Source organism: Oncorhynchus nerka, linkage group LG13 (assembly GCF_034236695.1).
Source record: "Oncorhynchus nerka isolate Pitt River linkage group LG13, Oner_Uvic_2.0, whole genome shotgun sequence".
NCBI lineage: Eukaryota > Metazoa > Chordata > Actinopteri > Salmoniformes > Salmonidae > Oncorhynchus > Oncorhynchus nerka.
In genome coordinates, this window is record NC_088408.1 from 29,041,802 (window position 1) to 29,055,573 (window position 13,772).

At 47.5% G+C, this 13,772-nt stretch overlaps 1 protein-coding gene across 2 annotated transcripts in view; it reads left to right on the forward strand.

Moving 5' to 3' along the window:
• The window catches only part of LOC115122477 (prospero homeobox protein 1-like), a 39,659-nt gene extending 30,325 nt beyond the window's left edge, over positions 1-9,334 (forward strand). For both annotated transcript variants that reach the window (XM_029651681.2, XM_065026317.1), the window contains exon 5: positions 8,433-9,334. In XM_029651681.2, coding sequence (XP_029507541.2) covers positions 8,433-8,618 — 186 coding nt within the window. In that variant the 3' untranslated portion in view covers positions 8,619-9,334. The remainder of the gene's footprint in view (positions 1-8,432) is intronic.
• Positions 9,335-13,772: the final 4,438 nt, after the last annotated feature.

Genomic DNA, 13,772 nt, shown 5'->3' on the forward strand with positions numbered 1-13,772 from the left:
CCTTGAGAAGTACACAGGTGATGTGGTACACCTTGAGAAGTACACAGATGATGTGGTACACCTTGAGAAGCACACAGATGATGTGGTACACCTTGAGAAGTACACAGATGACGCTGGCCCAGCGTTTTCTCCCTGCCTGTGGTACATCTTGAGAACTACACAGATGATGTGATACACCTTGAGAAGTACACAGTTGATGTGGTACTCCTTGAGAAGTACACAGGTGATGTGGTACACCTTGAGAAGTACACAGGTGATGTGGTACACCTTGAGAAGTACACAGATGATGCTGGCCCAGCGTTTTCTCCCTGCCTGTGGTACACCTTGAGAAGTACACAGGTGATGTGGTACACCTTGAGAAGTACACAGGTGATGTGGTACACCTTGAGAAGCACACAGATGATGTGGTACACCTTGAGAAGTACACAGATGATGTGGTACACCTTGAGAAGCACACATATGATGTGGTACACCTTGAGAAGCACACAGATGATGTGGTACACCTTGAGAAGTACACAGATGATGTGGTACACCTTGAGAAGCACACAGATTATGTGGTACACCTTGAGAAGTACACAGATGATGTGGTACACCTTGAGAAGCACACAGATGATGTGGTACACCTTGAGAAGTACACAGATGATGTGGTACACCTTGAGAAGCACACAGATGATGTGGTACACCTTGAGAAGCACACAGATGATGTGGTACACCTTGAGAAGCACACAGATGATGTGGTACACCTTGAGAAGTACACAGATGATGCTGGCCCAGCGTTTTCTCCCTGCCTGTGGTACATCTTGAGAACTACACAGATGATGTGATACACCTTGAGAAGCACACAGATGATGTGGTACACCTTGAGAAGTACACAGGTGATGTGGTACACCTTGAGAAGTACACAGATGATGCTGGCCCAGCGTTTTCTCCCTGCCTGTGGTACACCTTGAGAAGTACACAGGTGATGTGGTACACCTTGAGAAGTACACAGGTGATGTGGTACACCTTGAGAAGCACACAGATGATGTGGTACACCTTGAGAAGTACACAGATGATGTGGTACACCTTGAGAAGCACACATATGATGTGGTACACCTTGAGAAGCACACAGATGATGTGCTACACCTTGAGAAGTACACAGATGATGTGGTACACCTTGAGAAGCACACAGATGATGTGGTACACCTTGAGAAGTACACAGATGATGTGGTACACCTTGAGAAGCACACAGATGATGTGGTACACCTTGAGAAGTACACAGATGATGTGGTACACCTTGAGAAGCACACAGATGATGTGGTACACCTTGAGAAGTACACAGATGATGTGGTACACCTTGAGAAGCACACAGATGATGTGGTACACCTTGAGAAGCACACAGATGATGTGGTACACCTTGAGAAGTACACAGATGATGTGGTACACCTTGAGAAGCACACAGATGATGTGGTACACCTTGAGAAGTACACAGATGATGCTGGCCCAGCGTTTTCTCCCTGCCTGTGGTACATCTTGAGAACTACACAGATGATGTGATACACCTTGAGAAGCACACAGATGATGTGGTACACCTTGAGAAGCACACAGATGATGTGGTACACCTTGAGAAGTACACAGATGATGCTGGCCCAGCGTTTTCTCCCTGCCTGTGGTACATCTTGAGAACTACACAGATGATGTGATACACCTTGAGAAGCACACAGATGATGTGGTACACCTTGAGAAGCACACAGATGATGTGGTACACCTTGAGAAGCACACAGATGACGCTGGCCCAGCGTTTTCTCCCACAAGGAAAGCACAGACGCAGGCAGGCAGCAGCTCGGCAAGGCTTCAGCTAGGGCCACAAGGCCACCTCCTCCATCTCCCTGTCAGTACGACCAGCAGCTCATTTCCACAGCCCCTCTCCTCTCTTTTCTTTCCTCCTCTCTGTTCTTCCCCCTCTCCTTTTCTCTTGGACTCTTCAGCCATGGCATTGTCTTATCAGCTGAAGTGCGGTGGCGTGAGGAAGAGGGGGAGGAAGGGGGCATGGGTTCTGTTTGCCCAAAGTGACAGTGCAGTCCAAGAGCTTATCAAGGCCTTTGTAGATGATTGATTGGAGTTGATAAACAGGGTTGTCTGTGTGATGTTTCTGGGAAAATCTGGTTGTAGTCAACTAAGATATTTTATTTTCTCAAGTTCAGATTGTGCTTCCCTGCTGAACAGTGTCCAACATCGACCATTCAGGAGGTGAAGCTGGTTAAATGTATGAAAGAAACTGTTTTCCGGTGTAAGAGCTCAACATCCACAGAATTCAGTGGAAAGTAAAATCCTGGAGTGTCCCTCACCCAGATGAAAAAAGGTATGGGAAGCGTTCCTATTCCCAGGCCCGGAGCCCGGAGCGGGTTAGGAATTAACCCAGGGGAACTCAGAGCATGTGGGTTCCGTCGGTGGCATGCATCCTTCAAGGCTAGTCCAGCGCACACAGAGCTTATCTTCCAGGGTCTCATTTTGTTTGTCCAGCGCTGAGCAAATAGAAGGTGCAATACATCTCCTGACAGTTCCCAAAGGCAGGGAGAAAACACGCTGGCCAAACAAACACTATACACTGAGTCACATAGAGGGGCTTTCTCAGGCTTTACAGAACAAACACACAGATACACCACACACACAGCGTCCCGTTGAACAGGAGTGGATTTAGGCCCCCTGGCTGGCTACCTTTCTGCTGTTGGTTTAAACAGTCTTAAGACAGCTTGGATGATGTTGTGTGAATAGCCCCCAGCAGTCTGGGCGCTGCCATTGTCCTCTGTCATATTTTATTATCTCATCAAAAAAGAGGAAATCCGATTCCCCCTTTCAGCAGGAGAGCTTATCCCTCTGTCTCAAAGCAACCTGTCACGAGAGAGAGGGGGGGTTAAGGGAGACAGAGAATGAATGAGAGTGATTAAATGCCTCATCTGTGCCGCTTGTCCACAAAACCACCTCGTCTCCTCGTCTCACCCCCTCTGTCCTCAGTAGTGGGCTGCTAGGTTGTCTTCTCTTGCTCAATAATTACTATACTGACAGCAGGACTTGTGTTGGTCCATGCGGGTGGGGGAGCGGGGGGGCATGTATGTGGCCGCAACAAGATCTCCTAGTTTCCGCGTGGTTACGTTTCTGTCAAAACAGACTTCTTCAAGTTTAGATACATTTGTTCTGAGTGGTTCATGTTAGGTCTATGGTTTGGGGAGACTTAAAACAAAAGAATGAACGACGAGCTGTTACCATCAAGTATCATCAAGTATTCTCATGACTTGCTAGAGCATAGTGAGCTGTGGTAGTGGTCTACGCAGCGAGCTCCGAGTATCATCAAGTATTCTCATGGCTTGCTAGAGCATAGTGAGCTGTGGTAGTGGTCTAAGCAGCGCGCTCCGAGTATCATCAAGTATTCCCATGGCTTGCTAGAGCATAGTGAGCTGTGGTAGTGGTCTAAGCAGCGCGCTCCGAGTATCATCAAGTATTCCCATGACTTGCTAGAGCATAGTGAGCTGTGGTAGTGGTCTAAGCAGCGCGCTCAGAGTCCCACTGCTGGGTCATGGTAAAAAACAACATTGTGAATGTCGAGGAAGGCGTGTATAGACATTCTGGGGACCTCCTCAAACGCCCGAAGTCGCTGGCTATTTCTAGTGATCAGTCTGTGTATGTGTGTGTGTGAGGAGAGAGAAGACACAGTGAGATTAATGAATGCTGGGTAAAATATTAGTGTTGCCAACAACACTCTTCTGCTTTTTTTTGTTCTTCCCTTCTCTGTCTCTCCCTCTCTTTTCCTTTCCTCTTCTCATATTGTGTTACACTGGGGAAGAGCAGCATGGTATCTCTTTTCATGAGAGCTCTTGTTTTGGACACTTTCACTGCCCCACCTCCCACTCTCCCTCTCTCTCTCCCATCCTCTATCCCTGTCCAGAACACACTGAGTGTGTGACAGGACAAAAACATTTATATTCCAGAAAGTCTGATGTCTTCATCAGCAGAAAGGGAATCATCGCAGTGCTGCACCATTGTGTGTCTGTGTATGTGTGTATCTGGGTGAGTGTGTGTCTGTGTGTGTGTCTGTGCATGTGGGTGAGTGTGTGTGTGTGTCTGTGTATGTGTATGTGTGCATCTGGGTGAGTGTGTGTGTGTGTGTGTGTGTGTGTGTGTCTGTGTGTGTTTGCATCTGGGTGAGTGTGTGCATGCGTGTGTGTCTGTGTGTGAGTGCGTGTGCGTGCGCGTGCGTGTGTGTGTGTGTGTGTGTGTGTGTGTGTGTGTGTGGTTGACTTAGAGAGGTCAGCTTCAGATACGTCGTTCCTTTCATTCAGTCACCCTATTTGCCTTTTTCAGCCCCCCCACTCTCTCTCTCTCTACCTTTATTCTGTTATCCCCCAATCTTTTCTGCCCCTTTCAGACATCACTCTCTCCTCTCCATGTCTTTGTAGGGCCCTCCTTTAATTTGGACAGCGAGAAGTTGTTAAAAGCCCTATGAAATATGTATGAAGGATTGTGAGCGTCGCGATTGGCCCTGTTTACCGGCCAACCGAGCGAATGAGCAGCCACATAGGATAATCCCCCACAATGCCTCTGGAACAAAGGCCCAATAGCTGACCCGAGGGAGGGATGGATGGGGGAGCAGGGGGGGACAGAGAGGGGACAGAGAGGGGACAGAAAGGGGGACAAAACAGTTAAAGCTTTCTGCTGGCCACGACAAGCAGGCAGCTCATACACACACACGCACGCATGCACTCACTCACTCACTCACTCACACACTCACACGCGCACGCACACACATGATCACAGACAAAAGGCTCAGGGACAAGAATAACTCCCACTCTCTCTTGCTCCTGCTTTTCTCTCTCCACTTACATCTCCCTCTCCTCTCTCCATCCTCCTCTCATCCTCTCCTCTCTCCCTCTCACCCTCTCCTCTCATCTTCTCATCTCACCCTTTCCTCTCACCCTCTGCTCTCTCCCTCTCCTTCCCCCTCTCCTCTCCTCTCAACCTCCACTCTCACCCTCCCCTCTTTCCCTCTCACCCTCTCCTCTCTCCTTATCCTTCCCCCTCTCCTCTCAACCTCCCCTCTCACCCTCCTCTCTTTCCCTCTCCCCTCTCCCTCTCCTCTCACCCTCTCCTCTCTACCTCTCCCTCTCCTCTCTCCCTCTCCTCTCTCTCCTCTCCTCTCACCCTCTCCTCTCATCCTTTCCTCTCTCCCTCTCCTCTCATCCTTTCCTCTCTCCCTCTCCTCTCTTCTCACCCTCTCCTCTCACCCTCTCCTCTCTCCCTCTCCTCTCACCCTCTCCTCTCTCCCTCTCCTCTCTCTCCCTCTTCTATTACTATCTCCTCTTACCCTCTCCTCTCACCCTTTCCTCTCTCCTGCTCCTCTCACCCTCTCCTCTCACCCCCTCCTCTCATCCTCTCCTCTCTCCGTCTCCTCTCTCCCTCACATCTCACCCTCTCCTCTCACCCTCTACTCTCTCCCTGTCCCTCTCATCCCATCCTCTCATCTCTCCCTCTCCTCTCACCCTCTCCTCTCAACCTCTCCTCTCTCCTTCTCATCCCATCCTCTCCTCTCTCTCTCTCCTCTCACCCTGTCCTCATTTTGTCTCCTCGCACCCTCTCCTGTCCTCTCACCGTCTCCTGTCCTCTCAACCTCTCCTCTCACCCTCTCCTGTCCTCTCAACCTCTCCTCTCACCCTCTCCTCTCCTCTCCTCTCCTCTCACCCTCTCCTCTCTCCCACTCATCCCATCCTCTCCTCTCTCCCTCTCCCACTCTGTCCCATCCTCTCCTCTCTCCCTCTCCTCTCACCCTGTCCTCATTCCCTCTCCTCTCACCCTCTCCTGTCCTCTCACCCTCTCCTCATTCCCTCTCTTCTCACCCTCTCCTCTCCTCTCTCCCTCTCCTCTCACCCTGTCCTCATTCCCTCTCCTCTCACCCTCTCCTCTCCTCTCAACCTCTCCTCTCACCCTCTCCTGTCCTCTCAACCTCTCCTCACCCTCTCCTCTCCCCCTCTCCCACTCGTCCCATCCTCTCCTTTTTCCCTCTCCCACTCCGTCCCATCCTCTCCTCTCTCCCTCTCCTCTCACCCTGTCCTCATTCCCTCTCTTCTCACCCTCTCCTCTCCTCTCACCCTCTCCTCTCCTCTCAACCTCTCCTCTCACCCTTTCACTGCTTCTATTCAGTCTTTACTTTCTCACTTGCACCCTCTTCCTCCCTCATCCTCTCTTTCTCCTCACACCCTCTCTCCCCTTCCTCTCTCTACTTCCCTCACCACTCCTTCCCTCGGCTCTCCCTCCCCCTCCCTCTCGCTCTCTCAGTCAAGAGGATCTGAAATACCAATACCCTTTTCTCCTTGACATTGCCTTCTCCTTGCAGTCAGCGTTTTACTGTCCTTTTATAGTCAAAACGTCAGGAGAAATTCCATGCAGGAATATTCTTAGTAATGCAGCACTCCCTGCGTCTCGCACTGCACTAGACCGCTGCCTGCCTTCCTGCCTGCCGGGCTGGTGTCTATAGGGTCACAGTCTGCTGCTTCCCAGGTCAATGTGTCACTGTTTTTCAGTGGCACAAGCCCAAACAGAATTGAGTCTGTTTTTTAGATTGTGTCGTTAAGTAGTTCTACATGAATAAGATGAGGTGTTTTGTACGGTAGGTTGAATGAACTGTTGTAGCCCTGGATGACCCTTCACTGCTCTAGCACACAATTACAACAACAAATCAGTCATACACTTTCTTATTCATGATTCACCTTTTCACACACACACACACACACACACACACACACACACACACACACACACACACACACACACACACACACACACACACACACACACACACACACACACACACACACTCCATTCATCACCCTGAGGGGGGTGTTTGGCTGTCCAGTGCTGTCTGTGTGTGTGTTCCGGTGGCCACTAACCTTGCTGTGTCCTGACACTCCTGATGAGTATCTGCAGGACACAGGAGGAGAGGAGTCGAGTGCGCACAGTCAGGCGTTTGGGCAAGCTGCTGGGTGTGTGAGTGTGTCTGAGCGTGCCTGTTCGTGTGTGTGCGTGGGTGTGTGTGTGTTGTGTGTGTGAGTCTACCCGCATGTCTGCCTGTGTGTGCTTCTGTATGTGTGTGTGTCTGTGGCTGCAAAGGGAGGCGGACAGGCAGGGAGGCAGTCAGCATTATCCAAGCAGGTGACCCCTGAAGGCTGCATCGCTCTGGGGCTTTGAGTGAAGGAGAGAGGATCAGCCAAATACACCAGGGCTGTGTGTGTGTGTGTGTGTGTGTGTGTGTGTGTGTGTCTGTGTGTCTGTGTGTCTGTGTGTGTGTGTGTGTGTGTGTGTGTCTGTGTGTCTGTGTGTCTGTGTGTCTGTGTGTGTGTGTGTGTCTGTGTGTCTGTGTGTGTGTGTGTGTGTGTGTGTGTGTGTGTGTGTGTGTGTGTGTGTGTGTGTGTGTGTGTGTGTGTGTGTGTGTGTGTCTGTGTGTGTCTGTGTGTGTGCATGCACGTGCCTGCGTGCACACGTGTGTGCGTCATGTCGCTCTCTCTCACAGTGTGGGATGTGTCATCTCCTTGGCTCAAGAGGTGTGTGTCTATGTGTGCAGACGTGCATATGTGTGTGTGAGTGCTGGCTCGGTGGAAGGTGTCACAGATCTTTGCCAGACTAATAATCTCTGTGGTGTCAGTGAGCAGAGCTGTGAGGGACACTAAAGAGCCTGTGTGTCTGTGTGTTCCCAAAGCATTTCACTTCCTCTTTTCAGGCTCCCTGCATGCGGTTGTTTGGGTTCAGATTTACAGTACACCCATAAAGACGTCTTTCTGATGCTGGGGGGAGGAGGGAGGAGGAAGGTGGTGATATAAACCTCAGAATTGACAAGAAATGAGCCGTCATAAGTCGCAATACAAGTGTGGATTTCAGTGGGCTTTTTAAGGAAGTAGCGACTGAAGAGGCACTACAGAACACCACAGGGCTTTCTCATCACAGCCACTAACTAAACCCTTTATTCTGTTTCACATAAAAACAGTGTGTTACTGTAAATGATACAATGACTTCCCAACCCACAACTACAATTTTTGCAAAATGTGAGACCGTTCATTCATGTTATTGGTCACATACACATTTAGCACATGTTATTGTGGGTGTATCGAAACGCTTGTGTTTCTAGCTCCAACAGTGCAGTAATATGTAACAATACACAACAATACACACATCTAAAAGTAAAAGAATGGAGTTAAGAAATATATCAATATTAGGACGAGTAAATATTATGGTCTGATAATATTCTAATATGTTTGTTACAGTTCATCCATATATTCAGTGTACAGTATATATGGCTGTTGCAGTCATCAAACCCACTGTTAGGGTGTTGCTCTCACTGTGCTCTACCTCACCAAGCCATCAGGAGAACCAGGAGTAACGCCCCCTGTCTTCTGTGTGTGTGGGTGCAGGTTCCAGAGCGGTTCCTGGAGGTGGCTCAGATCACGCTGCGTGAGTTCTTCAATGCCATCGTGGCAGGCAAAGACGTGGACCCATCCTGGAAAAAAGCCATTTACAAGGTGATCTGCAAGCTGGACAGCGATGTGCCCGAGGTCTTCAAGTCACCCAACTGTCTCCAGGAGCTTCTACATGAGTAACCATCCCTGCTCCGCCTCCGTCCCCCCCCCCCCGCCCGACGCTTTCTGCTTTTTCAGATTTTCATATTTTTATTTCTTTCCCTATTCTATGATTTTCCTGTTTTTTGGTTGATGTATGAAGTATGAAGTAGCATTCCGCCCCATCTGAAGCCTCCTGGCCTGTTCCTAAATGATCTAACTATTGTGTTGTTGTTATTCCCATGATTAGGATTATTATTTGTTTTTGAAATGATTCTGCTGATCTGAAGAGACGTTGATCCTATTGGGTGTTTTGGACTGTGTGAACCCTGACCTTTCTGCCCTGATTGACTAGAAACACTAGGGAGGGATCCCCACTATGCGCAGGGAGGGGCTTCCCACTAGCCTGTACCCTACCTACTCTAAGGAGGACCCTACAATCCTAGTGTGGTCACCAATAAGACTTTGGCCACTACACTACAGAGGGGCCCTATGTTACTGGGGTGCTCAATAGGCTCACCCCACTGTGCAAGGTTGCTCCCTAATAGGTGGTTCCCACTACTATGGCTGTCCCAGGGAGGACAACACACTACACCATGCTGCCTGCAGCCTAATGACTTTATTAACTGCTGGACAATACTGGACTACTAGTACTGGTCTGGACTGGTATACTGGTCTGGACTACTAGTACTGGTCTGGACTGGTATACTGGTCTGGACTACTAGTACTGGTCTGGACTGGTATACTGGTCTGGACTACTAGTACTGGTCTGGACTGGTATACTGGTCTGGACTGGTATACTGGTCTGGACTACTAGTACTGGTCTGGACTGGTATACTGGTCTGGACTACTAGTACTGGTCTGGACTGGTATACTGGTCTGGACTACTAGTACTGGTCTGGACTGGTATACTGGTCTGGACTACTAGTACTGGTCTGGACTGGTATACTGGTCTGGACTACTAGTACTGGTCTGGACTGGTATACTGGTCTGGACTACTATACTGGTCTGGACTGGTATACTGGTCTGGACTACTAGTACTGGTCTGGACTGGTATACTGGTCTGGACTGGTCTGGACTGGTACTAGTACTGGTCTGGACTGGTCTGGTCTGGACTACTAGTACTGGTCTGGACTGGTATACTGGTCTGGACTACTAGTACTGGTCTGGACTGGTATACTGGTCTGGACTACTAGTACTGGTCTGGACTGGTATACTGGTCTGGACTACTAGTACTGGTCTGGACTGGTATACTGGTCTGGACTACTAGTACTGGTCTCTGGACTGGTACTACTGTACTGGTCTGGACTACTAGTACTGGTCTGGACTGGTATACTGGTCTGGACTACTAGTACTGGTCTGGACTGGTCTGGTCTGACTGGTACTGGTCTGGACTGGTATACTGGTCTGGACTACTAGTACTGGTCTGGACTGGTATACTGGTCTGGACTGACTATACTGGTCTGGACTGGTATACTGGTCTGGACTACTAGTACTGGTCTGGACTGGTATACTGGTCTGGACTACTAGTACTGGTCTGGACTGGTATACTGGTCTGGACTACTAGTACTGGTCTGGACTGGTATTCTGGTCTGGACTACTAGTACTGGTCTTGACTGGTATACTGGTCTGGACTACTAGTACTGGTCTGGACTGGTATACTGGTCTGGACTACTAGTACTGGTCTGGACTGGTATTCTCGTCTGGACTATTAGTACTGGTCTGGACTGGTATACTGGTCTGGACTACTAGTACTGGTCTGGACTGGTATACTGGTCTGGACTACTAGTACTGGTCTGGACTGGTATTCTGGTCTGGACTACTAGTACTGGTCTGGACTGGTATACTGGTCTGGACTACTAGTACTGGTCTGGACTGGTATACTGGTCTGGACTACTAATACTGGTCTGGACTGGTATCAGCCACCTAATGAGCTCTACCATGATGTTTTGAAGTGTGTTTTCTGCGAGTAGGGTATTGTGTTTATTGAGTGTATATTATTCTTATTATTGTTGTTGTTATTAATATTATTTGTCATCATTGCTTGCTAAAGATTGGCACAGATTTGTTTGTCTCTTGACAACGTTACAGAAAATAAATTATTATTAATATTCCGAAAGAGTATAAATTCTCTACATATAATTACTTTTCTCTGAGCAATTTAGGCACAAGCCTCTTTCTCATTTCATATCCCCCCCCTCTGTCTGTTTGTGTGGGTCCAAGTTGTGTTTGATCTTCTCTGCTGATAAGGCAGACACTGGCGGAGGGAGTAGGCCTCAGTCCTGAGGCTCAAGTAAAAACAGAAGGGGAACATGAGTCTCAACCCTAGGCTTTACACAAATAGAAAACAATGCTGTAAAATTGAAGAGGTGTTGGTTTGGAAGAGCACATGGTGCAACCAGTGGCAGTGTACAAACGCAGAGGTCTGTGGGCAGCGGCACACACACACACGCACACACACGCACACACACGCACACACACGCACGCACGCGCACGCACACACACACGCACACACGCACACACACACACGCACACACACGCACACATGCACAAATACATACCACACGCGCACAGAGAAACACACACACAGAAACACGCAGCGTGTGACCTTTTGAGTGCATTAAGACAGACCGGTTACTGTCTGACTTTATGACTTGTCATTGTTTCAAGGCCATCCACATCGACTCCAGCGTCGAAATAGCAATGTTAGCCCCGCACATTTACGGGCCATTCAGTCAGGATTTCATCATTCATTCATACACACTACACAGTTGGTGGGACATGGTATGTGTGGAGGAAAGGGAAGGCGGTAAATGCTTTATTTTACAGTCCAATGAGGAGCGGAAGCTATTTACTGCTACTTCATTTATTCCAAATGAAAGAGATGTGGTTATGACCAGGGATTAAATGGTATGCAGTGGTGCATACATCCCAGACAAACAAACTATCATTATTAGCTCATTATTCTGTTGTTACCATTGTCAGGTACTTTAATACCAAGTAAACATAGGACTTTAATAAAAGTACTGGAAAATAAAGTGTACCCGGGAAGGCCCCAGTTTTCTCTGTGATAATGGCTTTTTGCAATGCAATTTATCTCAGCAACATAAATAGTCAAACAATTTCATTCTGTGATGAAGTTAATGACAAGGTTAACTATGAGAACAAATATGAAGCTACTTTCCAAGCAAATTAAAAGTTTATATAATATTTTACTACAAAGCACTGTACTAATATTTGATGGAATTGTATTTAAAAACAGTGAAACGAATAGATAGCTAGGTAAATAAACAAATGGATAGCCAAATATTAAAGTGAGGAGAGATGTATATTTTCCAGACCATGTCAGCTGACCAGAAAAAAACAGATTCTATCTATAGCCTAAAACGGTGGCCTCGAGTCTTACCTTGTCAGCTCACAAGGTCAGGGAAAAACTGAGAGAATAGAGACACACAGATGTTCATTAATAGTAATTGTATGGACACAGACACCTTTCCCCTCCTATGTCTTCTTCTCTGCAATATTCACCTGGCTCAGTGCTAGCTGCTCCTTTCTCCCTGAACAATGCAAGGTTAGAGGTCACCACTCAGCCTAGAGGGAAATGAACCTCTCAGAACCATAAAGACAGAGACAAAAGGGCTCTATTCAATCCGTCTGTGGAAATTCAGCGTTACAGCGTGATTGAAATTTAAAGGCAATGTTCCCGCACTGCAGATGTCAGCTCAATAGGAAATTACCTTTAAATTTCTATCTTGCAATCTGTAACGCTTCAGCAAAACAGATTCAATAGAGCCCAAAGACTCTAAACATGGAACAAAACTCACATGATCCTCTCAATTCCAAACAGGCGCATCTATAGATTGTATACTTAAAGATTCTGACAATGATACAGTATAATTCCATGAGAGTCCCTATGCAGTTTATTCAGGTATTGATGCATTCACACAGAAACACCATTCCTTGATTCATACCAGTGAAATACGTTGACATTCAACATTTTGATCTAGTTGAATCCTGTTATCTTGTTTTGTTTGAAGCTACCGGCACTGAATTTGCTACGAATACAATATAGCAAATAGTAGTTACTTGTCCTTTGAAGTACATTCTAAGCACTGAAAGATCACATAGGCTACTGTGTGTGAGTGTGAGTGAGTGAATGAGTGTGTGCGCGTGCTGTGTGTGTGTGCGTGCTGTGTGTGTGGGGGCGTGTGCGTGCTGTGTGTGTGTGTGTGTGTGTGTGCTCGCTGGTCATCGCCCCGACCTCAGCCACGTCGGCTTTGGTTTGGTGTGTCACAAGATGAAAAGGAGCAGGTTAACCTGCTGACTTGTAAAGGCGGCACAAAGCGCCTGACAAAAGGAGGAGAGAAAGGCGGAGAGCTACTCCCTTCATTATGTTCACCCGCAGACACGGTTCTTCTTAAGATCCAAGTCCTGAGAGCGGGGATGATGGGTTTGTCTGTGTTTCAAAGCACCAGCCAACGGCTTAAAAGAACCTGTAACACAAAACAAAGGATAGGAAGGACACTTTTATCTGATACACGGATTAATATCACCCCTCATCCCCTCTCCCTTCCCCCCTACAGCCCCACCCTAAGAAGGAGTTCCTGTGCATTGTGCAGCTGAACAGATTATTCCTGACTCTTATTTCTAAACAGATTACTGCTGGTTAATAACAACTCTTCTTTAACTGGATTAGAAGGATCTTTGTTTAGGTTTTTCTTATTGCTTTGTTTGGTTTCAAATGATATCGAACTGCATATATATCTTTTTTTTAAATTGTAAAATACAAATTGATTACAAAAAAAGCTAATAGGAGTGAACTTAGGAGTGAACTTAGTGAACTTAGGAGTGAACTTTTGGGAAGGATCTCTGTCAGGAATTGTGTCATGAAGCATGACGTTTTGAGAGTATTTTTTGTGATTTCTTACTTTTTCCGATCTGTTACGGAAAAAAGCGATTCGTTGGTCTCTTAAAAGTAGAATACAAGCAATAGAAGTAGTTCGTGCGGGTTTTGTGAAGACTTTTCATTTGATTTATTCGCATTTTGTGTTGGGTGTGTTTTGGAGATAAAAAAAACAGACTTGTGTTTTTGAATCCTTTTTTGGGCGGCATGAAATGTGATGCTGTAACTGTACATGTTGAAGAAGGGAACGATCGCTCCCGAGTCTAACACGGCTTGGAAGGGGAGAGCGCGAG